General features: G+C 40.5%; 1 protein-coding gene across 1 annotated transcript; it reads left to right on the forward strand.

The window, feature by feature from the left end:
* The first annotated feature begins 1,694 nt into the window (after positions 1 to 1,694).
* Positions 1,695 to 24,930, forward strand: LOC101161334 (type I phosphatidylinositol 4,5-bisphosphate 4-phosphatase-A). Its single transcript, XM_004078571.4, has 7 exons — positions 1,695 to 1,977; positions 2,901 to 3,094; positions 6,818 to 6,924; positions 8,571 to 8,676; positions 17,881 to 17,933; positions 19,079 to 19,169; positions 22,543 to 24,930. Exons 1-7 carry the CDS (start codon positions 1,782 to 1,784, stop codon positions 22,684 to 22,686), a joined length of 891 nt encoding a protein of 296 aa, XP_004078619.2. The 5' UTR covers positions 1,695 to 1,781; the 3' UTR covers positions 22,687 to 24,930.
* Positions 24,931 to 25,205: the final 275 nt, after the last annotated feature.

Below are 25,205 nucleotides of genomic sequence, written 5' to 3' on the forward strand. Positions count from 1 at the left end.
ACAACCCAAGTGTTTTAGCAGGACACCAATGACACTGTGACAAACAAATACATATTATAACAAATATCATGGGATTGATCTAGTACTGTCTAAGTACTGATTTAAATTAGAAGATTAAAATATTATTCTTTTTTTTTTTTACTAAAGTGAATCCAAATTGATCATTAAAGAATTTAAATAAATAGAAAATACAAACAAGCGAAGTCATCAAGCTCAGAATTGATTAAATATAACTTATATGAACAATATATTGTGACAGTGGTACACTGTCACAATATATTGTCCGTACTGTATTTATATTGTCCGTACTGTATTTAGCTTGTACTGCTAAATACAGTACAAGCAAAAAAGAAAAGTGTTTTAATAAACATTTTTAATAGAAACTAAATGTGTTTGTGAAGTTAACCTGTAAATTTAATTGTACTGATGTGTACCTTATGTGTTATTCAGTTTGAATAATTATACAAATAAAAATACAAGTCAAAAGTCATACAAAGAAATAGCTTACTTTATAATTACTTGCATGTGTTGAAAAACCTGATTTTAACAAAGATTAGGTTCATTACTAAAAACACTTGTAGAAGTGAGACTTTTCATACATGACTATTTTAGAGTCTGAACAAGTAGTTTTATTTAGAAGGGAAAAAAAGAATCACTTTTAAAGCAACTTAAGCAGTTAAAAGCTCTTGAGGCTTATTGGATGAAAGACTTTATTTGTTTCCTGTAAAGAGGTGAGGAATTTTTTCTTCTTTTAATTTTTTTTAGCCACTGTTCTCATCTGCTTTGTATGATTGTTTTGTTTGTTATCTATGACTTTATTCTCCTTTAAACAGCTTGACTTTGCAATTCAGTTATGTGTTCTCTGAGTGCAAAAGTAGGATTAGACTTGACATTGAAGTAGAAATGTATTTAGCTATTTTTGATATAAATTATCCAACCAAACATTCCTCAGTCCGAAACCTTAACACCTCCCTGCAGGAAGGAGCATTTATCCAGAGCTTTCCTCCAGTTCTTAGACTACAGGTACTACAATGCACTGGTCACTAGCTATTGTAATTATTGATTTTTAAACGTCATTTTTGGGATATTTACTATCTATTTGCTGTTTTTAACCCTTGTGCCATCCTAGGCACTTTACCATTGGGAGTTGGGTCATCTAGACCCACTAGACAGTGCTCTGAACCTTTTTTCTTCAATGATTTGTGATCTTCACTGGTGTCCATGGATTACATGAAATCTTCCACCTTTATCCACCTTTGTCATGGTAGGGAGAAAACATCAATGTAAGGGGGGGGTCATCTAAGATACAAGGGTTAATTAGACTGTGGTAACAAGTTATTGTGGGATCAATAATATTCTATTCTATTCTATTCTAAAGAGGGTTTTTTGTTTAATGTCTCATTTGACTCCAGAAAACTGTTGACATTCTTGATGTTTTGCTGTGAAATCATCTGTAAGCAGCTGTTTAATGTGTGATCTCTAACAACAGCTTATTCCGAGAGAACTGCTGGTTATGAATAAAATAAAGTAATTACTCATGCAAAAGAGTTCAATCAAAGTCATAAATCACTCACTAAGCAGTAGAGTGGGTATTTTCCATTAGAGCCTGCAGAGCACAGATTGATGTTGGTTTAGTGACCCTGAGCTGCTGAATTCACATTAAAGGCGTTTCTGGACGTTAGGGCGCGTGCTGGAGTATCCCGGGTGAGCCGTTCCCGGCAGTGCCACACCCCCGTGCACGGCCGCCGCATCAGCGGCGTCGGCGGTGGTGCGATCATGTGATGCCTGCATTTCCGACACAACAATACAACACCGGATCGCTCTGCAGCCTCGCGCCCGCTCTGCCCCCTCGCCTCTTTGTCGGTATGGCAGACGGAGAGAGGTCCCCGTTACTGTCAGATTTAGGAGACGGTGCCCTCGGCAGCGGTAACGGCGGGTTCTCTCCAAACAGCGGGTTTGTACCCAACAAACCAGAGAGTGAGTATCCAGGAGCTCTCTCCTCCACCTGACTCCAGTTAGCTTAGCCGACATGGGTTAGCCTTTCTGCTCAGCTGTGATGAGGCTGTCGTGTGGGACCATGTTGGTCCAGAATATAGAGCAGTCCTATGGGATCTTTACTGAAGAGCATCCCTTTGGGCACATAAATGCGCGGTGTTTTCCTGCAGTGACGCCAAGCTGTCAGACGATGTGCTAACTAACTGGTTCACGTAGCAGCTGTTAGCATGGAAGCTACATCGGCTTCTCACCGGCAAACTAAATTATTAATTAAAGGCACTGGTGTATTAAAATTATAAGTAAACATTGCGATATTATTACTTCTTTTTGTAGATTTATTGGTGAATTTTAACGTTTCATCGCTGTTCTTTGAATTAGGATGGTTAGGAACTGCAATTCTTAGCTGGCTAGCATCCGAGAAACACTCATTTGATTGACATAAACCTCAGCCAATAGGAAGGCTTCCTTTAAGCGCTTCAAATTCTGATTTGACCAATGAGCATTCAGCTAAGAAATGGCTTGATATTTTAATTTAAGATAACACAAAATGTTACAGCTAAATGGATTTTCATCCCCCTAGACCTTTGATGATATTTAAAGGAGCATTTATGTTGCACGTTTTTTGAATAATCTGTAATTTAGCTGTGACTTTTACAAATACCCAGACTTGCAAGTGTTGAAACCAACTACTCTGCATTCCAAGAGTGTTTTTCTTTTAAAGCTCCTTTCTGCTGAGCTCCAGACTAAATCTTATTATCTTGTTTGCTGTAATGGGTTACTTGTCGTGGGAACTGAGGGTTTTTCCAGCCCTCTCTCCTAACTCTTGTGACGGTTTCGTTTTTCAACAAGCGTGCATTTGTTCCTATTTTTTGTTTTCATGGTTATTTTGTCTCCTTGCTGTTCAGGCTTCCCTCCGTTCCCCAGCCCCACTCAGCCCTCAGTGCTCCTCGGGGAGGACCCTCCACCCTACTCTCCACTCACCTCTCCAGAGAGCGGCAGCGCCCCCGTCATCAGCTGCAGGGTGTGTCAAAGTCTCATCTCTGTGGAGGGCAAGATTCACCAGCACGTGGTGAAATGTGGAGTTTGCAATGAAGCAACGGTGAGTTTCTGGAACCCTGAGCTCCTAAATGTTCAACAGTTCTACTTTAAAAAAAACAGAATGCATAGAAAAGGAAAAGTGACCTTTCAACACCCCCTCCGGTGAAAATGGGGTTTTTGGTGTTTTTAACGTGTTTTTATGACATTTTCTGATGATGGAGAACATTTATAAAGAAAATTAAAGGTATTCCTTAGTTTTCTTTATTCAAATCATTGTGAATCAGGAGCAGATGAAAAAAATGCAGTTTGAAAGAGCTTCTGTGGGACGTAAGAATACGATGGTGGGCCACAAGCTTTCTGCTCCGCTTAAACAGAAAGCTCTCAGCAACAGGGAGGGAGAGGGGTTGCTCCACGGCCAAAGTCCCGCCCACAACTCAGACAAATTTCTGATTTCTGACTGCTGCCGCTCTGCAGAAACTATATCCTAAAAAATGACACAAAAGATGATCGGAGTCTGACTATATCCAAGTATAGAGTGACTAAAGCAAAACACAGGTCACAACACAAGAACAGCACATGTCAGATGCAGAAATGAGCGGATCAAAAAAAAAATTAGGGGTCCAAAAAACATGTTTAAGAAATAAAAAAAACAATCAAACTCCAAAACATTTCATTTTAGATTTTATATGAGCAAAATGTGCCGAAAACCCCAAAAATGGAAAAAAGACAATGTTTTGAGGGAGCAAAGTCTCTCCAAATGCCAGTTTCGTAGCAGTTATTTCTTTAAAAAACATGACATGACATGAGATCCACTGCAGTCAAGAAAATCTACTAGTTTCTATAATGTTGGCCTGTTTCATTTAAAAGGAACCTCAAAATTGCTCTATATTACACCTCAAATTCCAATAATATATTTCTTAGTTACCTTAGGCATTTTGTTATTCTATTACAACTTTAAAAGCCAATTTGCTATCAAAGAGTAACTTTACAAGTAGTCTTAGTTTAGGCCGAGGTCTGCGGATTATTGAATACAGTGGTGTGAGGAATGTTTTCCCCTTCTTCTAGATTTCTTATTTATTCCATGTTTTCCACACTTTTCCCATCATCAAACAAGACAACACAAGTAAATATAAAATGCAGTTTCAGAGGATTTTTCTAATGAGGGACAAAAAAAACCTGGAAAATCTGATAGCCCCTTCTGCTAAAACATAACTTAACTGTGGTTTATCAAACCTGATTCCAATTCTTTGGCCACACCCAAGCCGGATGCTGCCACACCCGTCTCCAATCAAGAACTCACCTAAATAGGACCTGCCTGACAGAGTGAAGTAGACCAAAAGATTCTCCAAGCCTAGACATCATGCCAAGGTCTAAAGACCATCAGGAACAAATGAGAAAGAAAGGAATGGAGATCTATCTGAGTAAAAAAGGTTATAACGTCATTTCAAAAGCTTTGGGACACCAGCGAACCACAGTGAGAGCCCTTATACACAAATGGAGGAAGCATGGAACAATATTGATCATCAGAAAGTCACAGGGCAAAAATGAGCTGCACGGTAGAAGGCCAAGACAAAAAACCACTGCTGTGCAAAAAGAACATTAAGGCTCCTCTCAATTCTGCCAAAAGACATTCTGACGATTCCCCAAGACTCTTGGAATCATATTCTGTGGTCTGATGAGACAAAAGTTGAACTTATTGGGAGGTCTCATCATATCTGGCATAAAAGTAACACTGATTTTCTGAAGAACATCATACCAACAGTAAACTATGGAGGTGGTAGTGTGATGGTCTGGGGCTGTTTTGCTACTTCAGGGCCTGGAAGACTTGCTGTGATAAATGGAACCATGAATTCAGCCGTCGACCAAAACATCCCGAAGGAGGATGTCCGGCCATCTGTTCGTGACCCCAGCCTGAAATGAAGACAATGACCCAAAACAGACCCGCAAATCCACCTTGGAACGGCTGAAGAACAACAAAATGAAGACTTTGGAGTGGCCTAGTCATAGTCCTGACCTGAAGCCTGTTGAGATGCTGTGCTTGACCATAAAAAGGCAGTTCCTGCTCGGACACCCTCCAGTTTTGCTGTTTTACTACAATGCTACAGAGATGAGTGGGCCAAAAGTCCTCCACGGCGCTGTGAGAGACTCACAGCAAGCTATCACAAACACTTGATTGCAGTTGTTGCTGCTGAACTAAATATTAGCTTTACGGGGCAGTTCATTTTACTCGCAGGCCAATAAAGGTTTGATTTTGTTTCTCTCCATTAATGTAAAAAAAAAAATCATTTGAAAACTGCATTTTATTAGTACTTTTTTTGTCTTCGACTCCTATTTAAATGTGTTTGATGATAGGAAACATTTAAGTGTGGAAAACATGGAAACATTTTAGTTATATAAGTTGTGTGTGTGAACTGCAGACGTTCTCTCAGGTTCTAAGTATTAAAAAGTTCCCTTTGAGAGAACATGTGTGGAAGGCCGTGATTTTTCCAACGTCAAAGTTAAGCATTTTCTCTTCTTGTTTAAACACAGTAGTTGTGACAGGACTTGTAAGCAGATGTTGAGTTAGCAGCCTTTGTTTCAAACTTTTCCTTTCTCATCCACTGATGAACACAGTGGTAGGCGTGGTAACGCTGCATGTTAATGCAGTAACAATAATTACCACATACATCGGCTACTGACGCTCCACCAAAATGAGTCACAGTCACTGCAAATATATCTGCACAGATGGAGGTTGAAGCCAAAAGGCTTCAGGAAGTTGCTGTGGCCTGTTACCTGCTACGCTGTAGGACATGAGGAGATTCATCTGGTTTTTTTAGCCTCATCATCACAGTTTATGTTGATTACCAACAAAAAAAGAGAAATCTGACAAAAAGGTTTGCCACAGAGGATAAACAGTGATTCTGATGTCCTCCTGAGACCCGGCCCATTCATTCATGTCCATTATAATAGACATTTTGTTTACCCGTATATTTCTAAGGAGTTAAGAGACGCTTTTCCAAATCCTGCTCTACCCTGTAGAGGACATCCTGGGCTTTCTATTGATGATGAGTTTGCATGCTGGGAACTTTAAGTTTTTCCTTTTAGGATGGAAGATAAAAAACTTTTCAAATCCAAACTTTGATCTACAGGATTCTATTTTCTTCATTTCTTTCAAAGCTATTGTGTTTTTGGAAGCCTAACAGACCAACATACCGGTATACGAAGGATATAAATCACCAATGTTTTTAGCATACATGTTTTAAAAAAAAAATGTTGCATTTAATTTAAAAGACCAAGTTAACGTAAAGATGTGAGCATAAATTTGTGAGGAATATGTTGTGGAGTCTATCCCACAAAAGCACAATTAAGCTTTTAGTTTTTAATCTGCTTATATGTGAATGTAAAATAATCTATGGGTTCATCGCTATAACATGTTGAGGTTTCAGTGGAAGGTTTTTTATTTATGATCCCAGTTTACCTATTAAATCAAATAAACCTTTATTTAAACAAACTGTGGCTTTTTCTATATGTTTTTAGGTTGACACAGAACATCAGTGTGTCCTCTTGGTTTAAATCTGTTCTCTGTAAAATAAACTTTGATTCTCTTTTGTGTCATTTTAGCTTTCAGGGAAAACCAATCAGCAAAGAAAGCTGTATTTTGTGTCCTTTCTCTTTTATTTCTTTTAGCCAGCCTCTCCTCCTTCAGGATGACTTCTTCATCCTCATCCATCAATTATAATTGGCTCGTTATCTGCTCCTCTTCTCATTGGCTGTTATTGCTCTTCTTATCTGTCTCCCCATGCAGCCCATTAAGAACGCCCCAGCAGGGAAGAAGTATGTCCGCTGCCCCTGCAACTGCCTGCTGATCTGCAAAGTCACTTCTCAGAGGATCGCCTGTCCCCGACCATACTGGTGAGACGTGATCCGTGTTCGGCTGATAGTTTAAGGACGACGCGTTGCACAGACGTCGTCCACGCGTTCCCACAAGTGCCGGAGACTAGGCGCTGTTGAAACAGCAGCAGCACCTCATTAAAGGCCGTGCTCCGGGCGCCGTTTACAGCTGAGCGCTGCATGTGGAAAAATAACAGCCTCATTTAAGCAGCCGCTTCATGAGCTTCATGTAAGCAGTGTGTGTGTGTGTGTGTGGTTTTTATCATCTATGTTCCTTAGCCTCTTCACACACTGGGCTTCAGTCAATTGTTCATAAATTCACAGGAAAACATTTACTTTGTGCATCAAATGTGCTTTTACTTATTGCTGCAAGCATCTGCACAGGTGGAGGTTGAAGCTCAGCAGGTAATCATTTCAATAGACTTCACTGAACGTGGAACGCTTGTTGGACAACAGAGAAATGTCCTAGAAATCCCCCAAAAGACAGGATTTGTGTAATCATCCATTCAAAGATGGAAATTAGACCTTCTATATTTTTGATCATTTGAAAGTGCCTCAAGTATCAAAACTTTGTGTCCAAAAAACACATTTGTCGTGAACCATTTTAAGCACAGCTGGGTTGAGATTTTGGAGAAGTCTAAAAATGTCTAGAAAAACCGTAAAACTAGCAGATCATCTGAACGTCACACTGATGCTTTCTCTGCTCATTAGCATATTGAGGCCAAACTAAACCTAATAAAAACATACATGTTTTATTCATCACATTGTGCTTCACAAACATTCAATATTTTTCCTTTTTAAGTAAATCTAAATCTGTTGTCACTAGTAATCCTAATTTGTCTTTAAATAAATGACGTGAATTTCACATTTCAGCTGAAAAACAGTAAATGAAATGAAACCATCTTTTAGGGTTTTTTGCCTTCAGACTCCATGGTCTTCATGGAAATCCTGTGATGTGGAAACGGCAGTTTTCTGGACCGTGTTTGCTCGCCATCTCAGCTTCTTATCGCTCAACATAATCAGGTTAAGTGGTGCAACATGCGCGCGATTGTACAACGGGCGTGAAATTCCAATCACGGATGATGTCATCAGCTTGTGTCACGTTTCACAGCGAGTCCCTCCCGATGGTCTTGCAACCAAAATGACCGGAGGGATTACAAATCACTGAAGTATGAACCGAGCTTGGAGCTCTTCGCTTAAGAGAAGAAACTTTCTTTACATGAAATTTGACTCAAAAGGTTTTCTTCCTAAATGTGGCAGAGTGCAATGTGTACTCATGCTCTACTGCTTTGTCACAGACCGGGAATCCAACCCACAACATCCTCATAGACAGACGGAGACACACACGTTACCTGCTACATTTGCATTTCAAAGCTCTGACGCCGCAGAGAGAGAGAGCCTCCGTTTTTAAAGGAAAGGAGAAAACTTTGCATCACAGCGTGGAATTTGTTCCGTTTTTGTCTGAGCTCCCTGGGCTGTGCTGCAGTGGTCTGGAGGTTAACCTCCCCCATGGTGATGATGAAATGTTGGAGGTCTTCCTCAAAGGCACATTTTTGAATCCTCCGAGAGCTGCTGTCTGATCCGGGAAAAGAGGCGTATTCCTGAACACAGAGGGACTCCAGTCACTCACTGCATGCATGCTGACTGTGCTGTCCTTCTCCCTCCAGTAAGAGGATCATTAATCTGGGTCCGGTTCATCCTGGTCCTGCCAGTCCTGACCCACAGCCTGCTGGAGCCCGAGTCTCATGTGGACACTGCAGCAACACCTTCCTGGTACCTACTGCCTCTCTGCAATAACACACATTTACTCTCAACACACAAACAACAGACTGGTAGGAAAAAAACATCTGAGGTTAGTTAAGGTTCTCAGGCTAAAGTGAAGGACAAGATGTTAGTTAGCTTCTGTAAAAGTTCTTTTCTAAAGTGATTCCTGCTTTGAAAATGTGGAGCCATTTGAATTCTGAAAGCCAGTTTTTGGGTCATCTCTCTAACGGACCAAAGAAAATCCACATGAAATAAATAATAAAACCCTGAAAATGAAACAGAATGAAGAAATGTAACTTAGAGATCACATTTTCTCCTCAGAAAACTAACTTAGTGATGCTTATTTTCTTAAAGTGCCAGTCCCATCATCTTTTGATCTATTTTCAAAGGGTCCCCAGTGGTCTTTAACCCTTGTACTATCCTAGGCACTTTAACATTGGGAGTTGGGTCATCTAGACCCACTAGACAGTGCTCTGAACCTTTTTTCTTCAATGATTTGTGATCTTCACTGGTGTCCATGGATTACATGAAATCTTTCCACCTTTATCCACCTTTGTCATGGTAGGGAGAACACGTCAATGGAAGAGGGGGGTCATCTAAGATAGCACAAGGGTTAAGTATGACTATGCAGTTTTTGCCCAAATGTAAAAACTTCCCCTCCCTGTTGCTGAGAGCTTTCTGATGAGCTGCTTACAGCCCCTCACACCCCCAACCTGACATTAACGGTGCAACAAAAATGGCAGTAATACTGGATCTATCCATCCGAACAGTTCTGATCCAGATTCCAGCTCAGACGAGGAAAACAAAGACGTTCATGGATCTATTTGTCTGACAGTGGTTGATCAGAATGGAGAGGAGCAGGTTTCTACATCACAAATAAGCTCTTTTTCAAACTGTATCTTTTCCTCTGCTCCTGATTCACATGATTTGTTGGGGTGTAACAATTTTTTTTAACAACGATTCAGTTCAGATTATAATATCTGGTTGCCGTTCTGATTCGATGACCTCAAATGGATCCAGAACATCTTTAACCAAAACCTCAACCAGTTTGACTCAGAGAGAAATACCTGATGCTGAACAGTGAAGTTTTCCAAGTTTAACAATACAATGACGTGTAGATTAACTATGTGTACAAACAAACAAGTAAACAACAATTAATATCAAATTCTTTCACATTTTAGTTTCCTAAAGTTCAGTACACTGTTGTTTTTCCACATCCATAGAATCCAAAGGGAACATTCTTAGAACATTCTAAACACTGGATGGTCACATGACTTTATTCAAAGTCTTTCCACACATCAATAGCTTATTGATTGTAATTTAAACATTTCAGTAATCATTATTGCACATTACAGTGTAAAACTCATTGGTTGTAATTAAAAGAACTATGATTATTTCACCGCAATCAAGTTCACACATCTATTTGGAATTATTCAAGCACCTGTTGATCCTTGAATCCTCTTATCTTTTTATCCTGAAATCAGAGTTTCTTTATACATCTTTTTGAATATTTGAACATTGTTTGAGCTCATTACTTAAACTGTTCCAAAGTTTAGTGCCACACACCGACACACAGAAACCTTTCTTTGTGGTTCTTATCAATTTGATCTTGAAGTTCCTACATCCCCTCAGTCTGTAGCCTCCTTCATTTTCTAAGAACTGTTTTTGGATATTGAATGGTAACGATTTCCCACTGGCTCTGTATAAAAGTTGTGCAGTGTAAAAATCCACAAGGTCATACAGTTTTAAAAGTCTAGATTGATAAAATAGATTGTTTGTATGATCAAGATATCCGGCTTTATGTACAATTCTGACGGCTCGTTTTTGAAGTAGAAAGAAAGGATGTAGTGAGCTCTTTTCCCCCCAAATTTCTATACAGTAGGTGAAATATGGTAATATTAAAGAACAGTACAATAAATATCTACTGTTGTATTCTAATATATGTTTAGATTTATTTACGATTGAAATACTTTTGGAGACTTAGTTTGTATGTGTCTGATGTGTGGCTTCCAATTTAGTTTGTCATCGATAAAAACCCTGAGAATTTGATTTCTGTAACACTTGATTAAGACATTATTTATTTCAATTGAGGGCTCTTTATTTGCATTGAAGTTTCAAAAAAACATAACATATTTTTATCTAGGTTCAAAGATAATTTGTTGTAATCCATCCATAATTTTATTTTGTTTAACTCTGTGTTCACCACCTTGATAAGTTCCCTATGATTGTCTGTAGAATAGAAAATATTTGTGTCATCAGTAAATAATATGAGTTTCATAAGCTTTGAATTATTGAATATATCATTTATGTAAATATTGAATAGCAGCGTGCCCAGAATTGATCCTTGTGGGACACCACAACTTATCTCTTTGGTTTCTGATGTATATTCATCAATCTTGACAAATTGTTTTCTTCCCGTTAAATAGCTTTTGACCCAAGTTAGTGCTAGTCCTCTTATCCCAGACACTTCCAGTTTGTCAAGTAGGATGTCATGATTGAGAGTATCAAATGCTTTTTTTAAGTCAATGAAAATTCCAGCTGCATATTTCTTTTTGTCCAGAGCATTTGTGATTTCCTCCACAGCATCAATGATAGCCAATGAGGTTGATCTATTTTCTCTAAAACCATATTGGTTTTCATTTATAATGTTATGTTTTTCAATAAATAAAGCTAATTTCATTGAATATTTTTTCTAAAATTTTTGAGAATTGTGGAAAAAGAGAAACAGATCTATACTTTGTAAATTGGTGTTTGTCTCCACTCTTATAGATGGGAATCACTTTGGCTATTTTCATTTGGTTTGGAAATCTCCCAGTTCGTAATGATAAGTTACATAATATGTCAGAGGCTTAGATAAACTATAAATGACTTTTTTCACCACCTTCATATCTATATCCTCACAATCTTTTGAGTTTTTACTCTTGAAATTATTCACAATTGATATCAGTTCATTTTCGTTCACATCAGAGAGAAAGATGGAGTGTGGGATCCTTTCGATGGGTGGATTATTGTCTTTGCTAGTTTTGCATTTTGGAATTTCCGCTGCCAACTCTGGACCCACGTTTACAAAATAGTTATTTAGACCGTTTGCTGCTACATTGATGTCATAGCTTTGGCTACGTTCACACTGCAGGGCTTAATGCTCAATTCCGATTTTTTGAAAAAATCCGAATTGTTTGCTAGACCGTTCACATTTCCAAGTAAATCCGAACTTTGGGATCTACAGTGTGACCGTGAAACGACCCAGAGTTGACCCGCATGCGCAAAAGAGCACTCAACGTCGAATGACCTCACTCGTTGTTTGCGGAAGTAGCTAACGTTAACATGGATGTCAACAACAGTGTTGTCAACAGCAGAGCTCTTTTTTTCATTAATAAATTTATTTTCACAAAGGAGCAGCACAATAACAATCTTCCCATTTTTAAGAAGGCTTTGGAGCCAGGATCGTCTGTACCCACTGTTGTGGAATGGGAATGTGTATGTGTTGAGGGCACGCGCTCGCGTTTGTGTAAGAGACAGGAGAAGAGCGCGTGCAGCGGGAGAGAATGGGGGGGGGGGCGCAGTGTGGGCGCGCATTCATGTTGTGTGTTACGGAGGAAGGACAACGGTAATAAAAGGTTTCCCCCCAGAATAAATGCTATGGACTCTTTATTAACCCATTCCGGATAATCCTGGAGAATCTAAGGGTCAGAACAGGGAGGAGGAGGAGGATCCGCCTTGGGTCCCCCGCGCTTCTGACCACGGTCGGGAAGGGGAGAAAGAAAAAAAAGTACTCGCGACAAATGTTCAACACCACGCTCGGCCATTTAGCTGTTAATTTTTCTTCAAAAACCGCCGGGTGCGATAAGAGCCCTGGAGTTTGGCCTTAATAGTGCTGTCACCCCAAATATTAATACAATCGGGGACATCGCTTCCCTTCCACTGACGGGTCTCTGCAGCATCGTCCGCCGTGGTTGCTGTTTACGTTCTCGTTCCCGCCTATTTCAACGCAGAATGATGACGTTTGTTGCGTATCGATGACGTACGATTCGGATTTAGGTGGCCTGGCCGGTCAGACGGCGGTCGCAATTGAAAAGATCGGATACGTTTCGGATTCAGGACGGCAAACCCAAGTGGCCTGGGTCGCATTTGAAAAGATCGGATCTGTGTCATTCAGACTGTCATGAAAAGATCGGAATTGGGTCTCATAGGGGCAAAAAAATCGGAATTGGGTCGTTTCAGCCTGCAGTGTGAACGTAGCCTTAGACCCTTCTCATCTGTAAAGTAATCTGGATAAGTTCGCTTTTTTGTGCCATTTTTAATGATGTTATTTAATATTTCCCAAACTCGCTTTACGTTGTATTTATTTTCATTCAGTAGATTATTGAAGTACACTTTTTTACTGTAACGTGTTATTTCAGTTAGTTTATTTTTATATGACTTATATCTTTGTTCATTTTTCTCTTGTCCTCTGTTTTAAGAATTTTTTTTACAGGTTATTTTTCTTTTTACAAGCATTTTGTAGACCGGTGGTTAACCAAGGGCATTTGGCATATTTGTTCTTGAATTTATAAATTGGACAGTTCTTATTGTAAAGTGAGCTAAATATTTCTAAAAAACATTTGTAAGCAATATCGACATCTTTCTCTCTGTACACAGCGTTCCAGTTTTGTCTGGATAAGTCATTATTCAGAGCATTCATGGTTTTTTCATTTCTTAACCTTTTGTAGACTGGTTCTTTTATCATTTTCTTTGTCTTCACCTTGATGTCAAATAGTGCAAAAACTGGTAAATGATCAGTTATGTCACATATCATTAGTCCACTCATATGAGTGTATTCTATATTATTTGTAAAAATATTATCAATAAGAGTAGCACTTTGAGTAGTGATTCTGCTGGGTCTTGTTATGGTTGGATATAAAGTCATAGCATACATTCTGCTGATAAAGTCGTCGGTGGCTTTATGTTTGCTGGGGTTTATCAGATCCATATTGAAGTCTCCACAGATGTATAATATTTTGTTATTTAGAGAGGTAAACATCTTTTCCATCCAGTCACTGAACACTTCTAAGCTTGACCCTGGCGACCTATAAACACAGCTTATAATGACATTTTTCCCTGAATTGTTACATATTTCAATTGTTAGATATTCCAGTATTCCAACCACTGCGACAGACAATTTATCAATTACTGTAAACTTCATATTTTTTTCCACATATATTGCGACTCCTCCACCTTTTTTGTTGACTCTGTTCACATAGTTAAGTTGATAGTTTTCCAATTCAAAGTCAGCGTCTTTGTCGCGGCTGAACCAAGTCTCAGATATGGTTATGATATCAAAGGAATGCCCGATGTTCTGTAAATAGTCCTTGATGTCTTCAAAGTTGGTGTACATGCTTCTGCTGTTAAAGTGAATGATTGACAGTTTTTCTTCTGGGTTAACAGAGTTTTTAAAGTCATCTATGCTGTAGTATTTGCAGTTCATATTAACAGTGGAAAAGAATTGATCAGGGTCGATGTCTTGAAGGTTGTTGTTGTTATCACTGAATATTTGAAGGTCGATTTGCTCACTCTCAGATCTCTCTGAGAGTTGTGGTTGCAGGTGACTGTTGTAGAAAAAGCGTTGACAACTTTATTCAACTTTATTCTATTTATTTTTATTTTCTTTATTATTTCTTCTTCAAATTTTTCTTTTGTCCTTTTTTAACTTATCCTGACATGAGAGATGCCAAAGAAAAATTCCGATGTACTGCATGTGCAAACGGCAATAAAACTTGAATCTTGAATCTTGTTGTTTTTTTTAGAAGCCATGGATGGTAGAGTTCGTCTCCTCACCTCGTAAGACCAGCATCTTCACGTATCTCTTGTTTAGACTGTAGTGGGTAAACATTTTTCCAAGTCTTCCATGCTCCTGATAAGAGCAACCTTGGACTGCTCAGGGGAGCCACAGAGTTTGGCATAAATTTTACAGTCTTTCACCCAGGTTCCTTGAATTCTCCCCTGCTTTTTCAAGTAACGTGCTCTTCTGGCGACGTCGGCATTCCTTTTATTGAGGTTGTCATTCATGAAAACGTTGGTTCCCCTCAGATTTCTTCCTTGCTTCAATAAAATGGCTTTGTTTGCTGACATCACAAGTGTGTTGTCCCCTGTGATGGTCGTTTTTATGTTCTGGTGAAATAAACCTACTGTGTCTCTATCTAAATGGTATTTTTAAAGATACATTTATCATGGATTTATTTTATTTTGAAATGATTTGAGAATGTTTTGGGTGATTCAATTATGAACTTGGCTCAGATGTGTCGATCTGGTTGAAACGTAGGGGAATAGGAATCAATCCATTGATTAAGTCGATTAATCATTACATCCCTACTTTAAAATGTAGGTGGAGGTCCAAAGGGAAAAGCCAAGAGGCCCCGCCCCCTTTGTTAGAGCAGATGGATTATTTCGTTGCCCTAGATCAGGGGTCGGGAACCTTTTTGGCCAAGAGAGCCATAAACGCCACATATTTTTAAATGTAATTTCGAAAGAGCCATACATTAATGTAGTGTCCCTTTACCACACTGAGACACGGAGACTTAACCTCTTTTAAGGTTCTTTATTCTGGTTACTGCAGACCCCTAACAAACGCCGTACAATTAACTCAGCAACTCCTAAGTCTCTCCCGCCGAGACGAGAGCGCGTCTCCCAACTTTATGTTCACCTGCTCCCGCTCCAGCCCTCCCATTTCCCTTATTCGGCCCATAGCTGAACCCCATTGGTCCAAACACCCTAACAACAGGCTGAGCGACAGATCTGAGGGCCAATCAGATCTCTGCTTGATCGATGCGTTCCATGAACTCCAGAACTTTTAACGCGGCCCAACAGCCATCCAACTCAGTCCGCGACAATTTGTTTAAAACTAAATATACAAGTGAATGTGTGCATTTGATGTAATTCAACACTTTTAAAGTACAATAAGTCTGTGGATTCTTTTTAATAACATTGTTATGCTGTTGCTAATACATGATGAGTATTTCTCGTAGTAGTTTTGCTGATAGTCTAGTCTGGTTGATACGTGGTGAGTTTCTGCTTCATGCGGGTGTTGAGACTTTAAACGGGATCTTAGGTCTGAATGTTCTTTAGATGTGAGACAGACATGGAAGCAAACACACACTCACACGCTGCAGTGAGTGACGGGCAGCAGGTTTTACGTTTTTACAATCCCTGCGCGATTCACCTGCTGCCTGTCCCCACAACCCCTCACCCCCACCCTCTGCTTTCTTCCTCACACATCCCGTCTCCGCAACTGCGCGCTCTTTCTCAGAGACGGGAGCGCGCAGTTTTAGGCACGGCAGTTCACAGGTTTCCAGATGGTACAAACCCTGTGAAATAATAAATAATAGTAAACTGAGAGTGCTGGCGCAGATTTTTCTCTCCAAGCACCGCTACTACTGCGCGCCTCTGGGATCGCATCGCGCCCGAGAAGGACTGGTCTAATGAAAAAAAAAAGGATAATAAAACATTTGTCTGCGAGCCACATGTGACCATCAAAAGAGCCATATATGGCTCGCGAGCCATAGGTTCCCGACCCCTGCCCTAGATCTTTCAGGTTAGAGATTGCTCCAAAGGACCAACTATGAACCTCAAGAGTCTTTTATTAGGGTTCAGCTCTTAACCAACTTCCCGTCTTACCTTTATTTGCATTTGCGTAACAGAAACAAAGAATCTCTGAGTGATAAAACTCCTTTCCAGCTCTGAGTAGGCTGTTATAAAGAGGAGATGAATTACTTTCAAACAATCACAATAATCAAGCTGCTTCTTTTTCTCCTCTGAATGGAGGTAATTATTCCCTTCAGCTGAAGCATCCTGCAGCAGTTTTAGTCCACCTGCAGGGCTTTTGTTGTGAAATATAATGAAGCATGTGAATTATTGAAAAGCCCAAAAAAAACCCATCTGCGCTGCAGGTCAAGAAAGCCCTGAGTTATCGCCGCAGATCAATAACCCTATCAACTCTCTTCTGATATATGATGGTCCTTCTGTGCTAAAGGGGAAGTAAAACATTTTCTTGCTGCTCTTTTAACAATCTTTATGACAAAGACGAGGCTGCAAGTGAAGAATGGAGGCGTAAAACATGCTAAGATGGAAGCTGCAGGGACTTTTCCTGCTGCTTCACAGAGGGGGGCAGCTGAATGAAGAGGCCTAACTTTGCCCCGGGGGGCAGATCTGGTGATGATCCTCTCAGAGCTTCTCATGCAGCATCCCAGCAGTGAGAGTGGAGGGCAGCCCTAAATGACAGTTGATCATTGGCAGGTGGGTGGGAGGAGCCACTTTGACCCGTCCAGTTGACCATTTGTGGCATGTTGTCAAAGTGGGCGGAGCAAACTCGACATGGTTTCAGGCTTCACTTTGATGTGGGGGTGTCCAGTGAAGCCGCATCTGAAGATCGATTTCTGTTGTATTGTTCTGATATTGAAAAAGTTTGTATTGTTTAAAAGTCAAGGTATCAGAATTTAACCTTTGAATACATAATTTTGCTAGTTTGTTGAGAAAATTCTTAAAGAAGAAAAATAGTATTTTTTTGGTGTTTTTAACATGTTTTTCTGATGATGGAGGACAGAAAATTAAGCCAAAAATAGCATTTCTGAGTTCTTCTTTATTCAAATTGTTGTAAATCAGGAGCAGTCAAAAAGGTTTGTGATGTGGAAAACACACTGGGGGGGGGGCACCAGCTCCCTGCTCTGCTCCATTCTGATCATCCACCTGCAGAGAAACCGATCCATGATCGTCTTTGTTCTCCTCGTCTGAGCTGGAATCTGGATCACGGCTGGATAGATCCAATATTGCTGCCATTTTTGTTTCACTGTTAATGTCAGGTTGGGGGTGTGAGGGCTGTAAGCAGCTCATCAGAGAGCTCTCAGCAACGGGGAGGATTTTGGCATTTCCAGCTGCACCGCAGCATCGTCCTGGTCGTCGTATCGCCGCCCAAACATTCAAACAACGTAAATATCTTCACATCACATTAACGAAAATGGATGCAGTTGCTGTTCATTTCCTGATTATTCTGTTTTTAACCCTAAAGGCAATTTGTTTGGGAAGTTGCGTTCACATTTATCTTTTGGGTGTTTAAAAGGTGAGATATTTTCTATCCAGAGGATTTTTGTGTTCAAGTAGAAGAAATGAAATGAAGACAAAACCATTTTCATCATCTGATGCGTGTCTCCTGGGCTCAGATTGACGCTGCCTTTGTGTTTTCAGTGGACCGAGTTCACGGATCGGACGCTGGCCCGGTGCCCGCACTGCAGGAAAGTGTAAGTAGCTAGAAGATGATAATCCATGGAGGCCACTGCTCTGGTTGCATGTTCAGATTTTGCTGCGACAGCTTTTGACATTTGGCTTCTACTGTAATGCAGAAACGCCTAACAGGACATTAAGAGCCCCTAAATCCTGTTAATGAGATTTTTCTCCTCTCACCTGACGTATTGCAACACTTTTACCTCAAGCGGCCACATTTTACACGTGATTTCCTACGGCCAGACTTCTTTGTCATCTTAAGCTTCTTAACATTGTGAGCAAAGTTCATGGGACTATTTGGAACAATGAGATTCAGTCAAATGGAGTCTCTAAGAAAAGGCCAAAGATGGCTTTTCTGTTAGAGAAAGAAACAAACTGACAACTAAAGTCATTTAAAATTGACAAAAGTCATTAATCAATTCAAATCAGACATTTAGGAAAGAAAAAAACACAAAGACCACGACTGGACTAAACTGATTTTGATACAAAAGCAATATCTGAATTTTACTAATTAATCTTCAGTAATTTATTTTAATGACTGTTACATTGATTTTAAATAAATCTGATCAATATAAATCAGGAATTCAGTTATGTGGGTTTACCTTGACTTCATTTGAACGGATCTGATCTCAGCCAGTCCTTCATTCAGAGAAGTGTTGAGTCAAACAAGTGATCAAAATCAGCCTCAGCTATGTTAATAATTTGTGACAAAGTTTAACACAATTACAGCAAAGAGTCCTCCAAAGGACCAAAGTAACATTTATCTAACAATGAATGTTGAATATGTACGAAAAGTTAATTAAAAAAGATCAAAAAAAGCAGTAAAACAAAGTAAAATCACAAAGTCTGTAGTGATGGTGGTTTGCTGCTTCCAGCTAACAGAACCAGACACAGTTTATTTTGTAGAGATTTGAGACACTCGGTATCATTGTAAGGAAAATTCCTGTCAATTTTTCTTCTTTATGAAGAAAAATGTTAAAAAAAAAAGTGAACTGGGTTTGGATTTATAGTTGTTTGTACAAGAATTTAAGATGGAAAAAGATCAATTCCTGAATTAAACTAGAGAAAGAAGTCTTTTTGGGACTAAGCATGTACAATCTTTACAACCATTTAGACGACTAGCAAGAAGAGCTGTGGACCAATCTTCACGTTTTCCTTGCAGCTCCTCGATTGGACAGAGGTATCCTCGGAGGCGGAGCTTGTGGTGTTTTCTACTCTGCTTGCTGTTCAGCGTTTCCACGGCGGGGCTGATGGTGAGTCATGCTTCAGATCATCATGGCGTTTGGAAGCAGAACACTGGGGCATCATGGGAATTTGAACAACAAAAATAGTTTCCTCTGTTTTTCTACATAAGAGTTTATTTCCTTTAAGTTTAGAAAAAAAACTGATGCTATTGCTTTTTCTCCAAAAATTTAGATTTTTTGTTTGTTTTGTTTCTTTGGAGCAGAGTTTCAGATTTAATCTGCAGATTAAGATTATAGCCCCATTTTCTGCTCCTTTAAACGTTAGAACAAAGAGCAACAAACCAGTCATAGTAGAATACTGTTATTATTTAGCCCTTGTGCTATCTTGTGGGGTCCAGATGACCCCACTCCCAACGAGAACGGCACGTTGGGAGTGGCGTCATCTGGACCCCACAAGATAGCACAAGGGTTAGGTCAAGTTCATCTGGACCGAACACAATACACAGAATGCAATCTGTTCCGTGAACAGCAGAGGGCGCAAGAGGAGCATCAACCTCAAGAGTCAGTCAATCCTTTTCTTTTGGGGAAGCATTAGGTAATGCTAATGTCAGGGATGTGTCTCCTATTAAAATCTGATCTGTAAACACAAAAACGTGTATTTATAAATAAAGTTTGACATGCAGAGGACTGAGGATTCAGCGCTACAGCAGCTTCAGCTTGCTGAGCCGTTCAGCTCAACCAGGTTCAGTCTTGTTCTAAAAAACAGAAGGAATCGTCCACAAAGATTCCCACATTTTAAAGCAGAAGCTGAACGTTCAACATCCTGATGAGGCTGCTTCCACCGCCTCGTTCCTGGATCTGCAAACGTTGAGTTTATCCTTCCTGATAACATTAATCACTCTCAGGAGTGCATCCCCACTGGAGAAAATTCAATTTATTGCCGTAGATTTCAGCGCTCCTGGAAGCAGGATGATGATTTATGAAACGCTCGCTGTTTCAGACCTGCTTTTATTGAATGTACTCTTCATGACTGAATTAGGGCGGCTCTGTTGTTGTGGCTCTTTAATATTTTTACTGTCATAACAAGTCTCCGTGGGTTTTCTTGTCGTGTTATTGAAATATTTTCTTACTTAGCAGCTTTAGTGCTTCCTTTTCCTGAACCGCTTCTGGTAAACATGTTTGGTTTTTTGTTTGTTGAGCTAAATTAGTTTGTGAAATGATCTTGTGTTGAATTTGAACCTCTCATTAGCAGAAGCGTGATGCTTTTTTGTAATTGAAAGGTTTGTTTGATTGTTTTTATCAGTGATGACGCTGCACAGTCCTCACTGACAAAAGTGCACACACAGACGCACTAGGGTTGGGCGATGTCCCTTAAATTGGCCGTTGACGATGTTTGCTGTCAACCATCGGGATGGACGATGATAGCGTCGTGGGGGGGCTATTTTAAATTTTTCTGTCTTATATAATTACTATTCGTTATTTTAATTTATTTATTTCATTTCCCAACTAATGACTCATCCGCGATGATCCAGTATAAACTGAGGGAAGTGACTTTAACAAAAAAAGTAACAAACAAACCAGAAAAAAAATGGTCCGCTCCCACACTTAACTAGTCAAGTGGACCGGCGGAGCGCGGACTTACAGCCTTGTGTTTGAAGGGAAGGGGGGGGGATGCTTTGTTACATGAGCGGTATATGTGGGAGATTTAGAACTGCGATCCGTTCCGCAGCTCTAGGGGAACGAGCTACCGAACTCAGAACCGGGTCTAAAAGTGTGTGTCTGAGCAGAGGATCTTGAGCACACACACAGCGCTTTGGGGCGGTGTGAGCTTCAAAGCTGAAAGGCCGCTCAGTCCTTAGAAATCGTTCAAACAATCACGTGGATTTGTGTTTCCAGTCGTGTCCCGACTAAAAAAAGGCTGATGTTATTCCCACATGTTTACGTGCAGCCAGGATGCAGATTGCAGCACCACCCAAAGCTAATGTTGTTAGCCCGTGTTAGCATACTGCTAATTCTGGCTTCTTTCCGGCTCCGCTCTTCAACAGAAAAAGCACTGACCACACGGATTAAAATTAAAACAGGCGAACAGGCGCTTCATAATAATCGTAACATTATTAAAAGCACGTTTAGAAGATCTTATATTACGGAGCTGACATGTCAATGTATATAGCCGCTCGGCGGAAGTCATATCCTCAGTCATTCCGGTTTTTCAAACCCTACTGCGCATGTGCGAATGATGTAGTCCGACCGAAAGTGTGAGCCATGTGAACGTTTGTTATATTCTGAAAACATTTTTCTGGGACCATGTACACGGTTGGATTCTAATCCGACCATTGATCCGGTCAAGATATTTTGCACATGTAACCGCGGCTTATGGTGTCGACTCGCAGCGTGGTGGGGGCGTGGCATCACGATGGTGTCTCTCCATCGGGATGTCAGTCACCCATCACGATGGACGATACGGACGATGGTATCGTCCATCATCACAACCCTAAGACGCACAGCTGAACCTTTTTGCCTCCATTCCCACACTTGATTCCACACAGTAGAGGTAAGATCGGGCCTTAAAAATCCAGCCCGACCTGGCCCAGGCCCGCGGGCATTAAAGCCCAACCCAGCCCGAACCCGACCAATTAACTTGATTTACAGCCCCGAGCTCGAAGCAAACTCGAAATTTCAATTTATCCCATAGTATTTTTGGCAGAAAAAAATGCCAGATTTCTTAAGGTTAAAATAATCTACATATTTTTATGATCATGATAAATGCATTTGCACAACGAAATAAAGCTGGAACACAGAATAAGAGGCCTGACAAAGAGAGTGAAAGAGAGATCTTGATGCGCACTCGCTTCATTATGCGGAGAAATACTGCAGCCCAGCATCTGCACTTCCTGTTTAGTAGTAGTTATATAGCAATGACCTTACAGCGCCTTCTCTGTTTTAACCAAATTATTTATTTATAACAAGTATTCCTTAGTTTAGTATCCACACATCGTTTTAGTATTTTATAAACACATATTTATTAAAAAAGTCAGCGAGAGAGAAGGCCAGCCCGACCCGAACGTTACGATTGTCATTTTAGTCCCCGACCTAACTCGAATTTCGTGCCGGGTCGGGTTCTGACTCAGGCTTAAGATCTCACCTCTACCACAAATACACTTGAAGACCCATTCCAATGAAAATAGTTTTTTAGGTGTTTTTTTGTCTCATTTTTTATCATGATGGAGGAAATGTATAAATAAATGAAAGATCAAGATTACATTTCTGAGTCAGGAACAGATGAAAAAAGCTTACAGAAGCCTCATTCAGCAGGTTCTCTTCCTGCTCTGCTCCATTCTGATCAGACAAATGGATCCATGAGCGTCTGAGCTGGGATCTGGATCAGAACTGTACGGCTGGTGGTGGTCCTCTGTAATCCCCGTTGTGCTCCTGTCCCCCTCAGGCTGGAACGTGGGGGAAGGCCCAGACCTACCCGGGCATCTACGCCTCGTGGACCGTCATGCTGCTCCTGGTTCTCGTCACGTTGGTTCGGGCGTTCTACTGGGCGTGCATGAGAGTCAGCCAGCCTCTTCAGAGCTTCACATAAATCCCCCTCATCATCATCACCACCACCATCATCATCATCTTCATCTGCCAAGCTCGTCTTTCCAACTTGCCTGGCAGGAGAAAAGATGGCTTAAAAAAACAACCAAAAACAATATTTATTGAAACCCTGCTGCAGCCAGAAGTCCTCCCCCCGGTTTACCCGTACGTGGTTCTCAAACTGAACGGCGGTGAATGCGACTCCTATATATCTCCTGGTAATTATGATGACGCGTATAGCCTGTTGTGCTGGTGATCTATTCTAATCTTGTGGCTTCATTTGAACTCTCCTGCACCGTTAGCTTTCCATCCCTGCTTCAGAGACCAAGAGCTTCACTTTCAAACGGGAATCTGTTTTGGTTCCGGGGGCCTCTTCCTCTCCAGCCCGGATTTTTTTGTCTTTTTTTTAAGCAGCTTAAAGTCACACAGAGCTAACAAATCAATGACTGTAAGAAATGCTTGTGTTAATCAAAAGATCAAACAGGTGTTGAGATGAGGAAAAAGTGAAATTCCAGAGTGTGAAGTCAGGCTGTGATGTCTCTAAACTCCGTGTTTGTGCTGAATTATCCCCTGGGACTGTTTTGATCCAAAGCAGCTTGAAAGCCTTAAAAGGAAGGTGTGATGGTGCACACGCACGTGCACACAACACCGATGCAAACCCAACAAAAGTGCAGCGTTTCTGTCCCTCCCCAGCAGCCCCTCTGTCAAAAACAGCCCATCTTCAAAGATGGTCCTGAAAGAAGGTTTTCTCCACACGCCTTTAATCTGAAACATCTGAATGTGATGACCTTTGTTAAACCAGGAGATGTCGTTTTTTCAGGAAGATGCTCCGCGGCTTAGTGACGGATGCTCTGGATGCATCTCCCTGACTCTAATGGACGGCAACAAATGAGTCCTTTAAGATCTCTGTCTCCTTACAGCCACAAACCCTGCAATGATTATGCAAATATCTTTGCCGGTCATGGAATCTAACTTTGTATCAGAGAACTGGACCGAGTGACCACTCCCCCTGACGTTCCAAACAGGAAGTACCCGCAAAATCCCATAGACTTCTGTAAAATAAACAAACAGCTGTTATCCAGTCATTCTATATGTCAGAATAACCTTTTTGGCTCTGATACATTTTGAACACGTTCTTGATAATCCTGTTTTTAGGGGGAGATTTCTCTGTAGTGCAAGTTATTTAAATTGTGCCATGGAGACAATGACTCAATCACTGCTAACTTACGTCTTGAGGCTCCAACATGGCCCATATCCCCCCACCCCCAGAAAGATTGGCACCTGAATTGGTTTCATTTGGTTGGATCTGGAAATAAGTCATCTTCTGTAGGTGACGTCAGTCTCACTCGGTCCAGTTCGCTCATACCCTCAGTGGGGGAAACAAATGTTCCCATAAATCAGATTTGATGTGATGCTTATGAAACGGTTTTCAAATTCCTCTTTCTGTTGAAGTCCTGAAGCTGGAGGCGGGTCCAGAGCTCTGCTGCGGCAGAAGCTGAAGGTGACTGTAGGTCAGTAACCCCAAAAACACTACGAGTCCCAAACAGCCTCTTTATGTGTAGAATTTATGTATTTTGTGTTTTATTTGTAAATATATGTTGTTGATGAGCGATGACTAAACAAAGGATTTGCACTGTAAGCTTAACTCTACTGCTGTGATGGAAAACTGTATTTGTGGTTTTTAAGAAGGTTCTTTTGTTATTTTTGGCTCAAGCCTCTCATGTTCTTGATTTGCTACTAACCTAATGAGCCTCTGGACGCCGCGTTGTGTCTGAACTCTAACATGCTGACAGGACGAGACGTTTGCAGGTTCATCATCTCACATTCAGCAGCGATCAGAAACAGAGCTGTCACCAAACAGGAAGTGCAGGTGAGCCTGCAGAGACCAGCTCTCAGTGTCCGGTTATTGTGCACGCTGCAAAACGGAGTCACTTCAACAATTCAGGCCTCGTTTTTAGAAGATCCGTTTGCTTTAAATTATTGTTCAAAAATTCCTTTTTGTTTGAAATCCCATTCTGCCAGTTTGAAACAGTGAAATCCTTTGTAAGATTGTTTTGTAGAACAAAAATACAGACATGAAGGTGACTTGAATTGTTAGGACACTCGTTTTTGCAGCGTTGATCATATTTTATCCATGACTGCAAATGAAATTCCTCACCCTGATGCCAATAATGAAGAATCTGGCTGATGCTCTTTTCAGAGTTTGTTTACAGTCAAATAAAGACGTGATGGTGTACAAAAGAGGAAACATGAGGCCTGTGCTGCTGTCTGGAAGAATGTGGCTTTAACAGGAAGTCAAAGGATCGATGAGGCGGAAAGAACTGAAGCTAAATGTTAACAGGAAAAGCTGAATTTAAATATTATTCAAAGGAATTTGGATCTGAGCATGAGGCGCTCCTCATTCGTAAAGGAGCAACAGTGTCTAAAATTCATTCATTTATTAGTAGTTTTTAATTGTTTTCCGTCATTTTTTACTCTTAATTTGCAGAAAAACTGGTCATTTTACTTTGGTTTTTGATGTTT

The sequence above is a fragment of the Oryzias latipes genome, chromosome 17 (genome assembly GCF_002234675.1).
Source record: "Oryzias latipes chromosome 17, ASM223467v1".
Lineage (NCBI taxonomy): Eukaryota > Metazoa > Chordata > Actinopteri > Beloniformes > Adrianichthyidae > Oryzias > Oryzias latipes.

Excerpts from the sequence above, each read along its gene's own strand:
- LOC101161334 (XM_004078571.4), top strand. The coding sequence starts at position 1,782 with ATGCCTGCATTTCCGACACAACAATACAACACCGGATCGCTCTGCAGC. Across the intron at positions 1,978-2,900 it reads TGTACCCAACAAACCAGAGA|GCTTCCCTCCGTTCCCCAGC; the intron begins GTGAGTATCCAG and ends CTTGCTGTTCAG. Across the intron at positions 17,934-19,078 it reads TGCCCGCACTGCAGGAAAGT|CTCCTCGATTGGACAGAGGT; the intron begins GTAAGTAGCTAG and ends TTTTCCTTGCAG.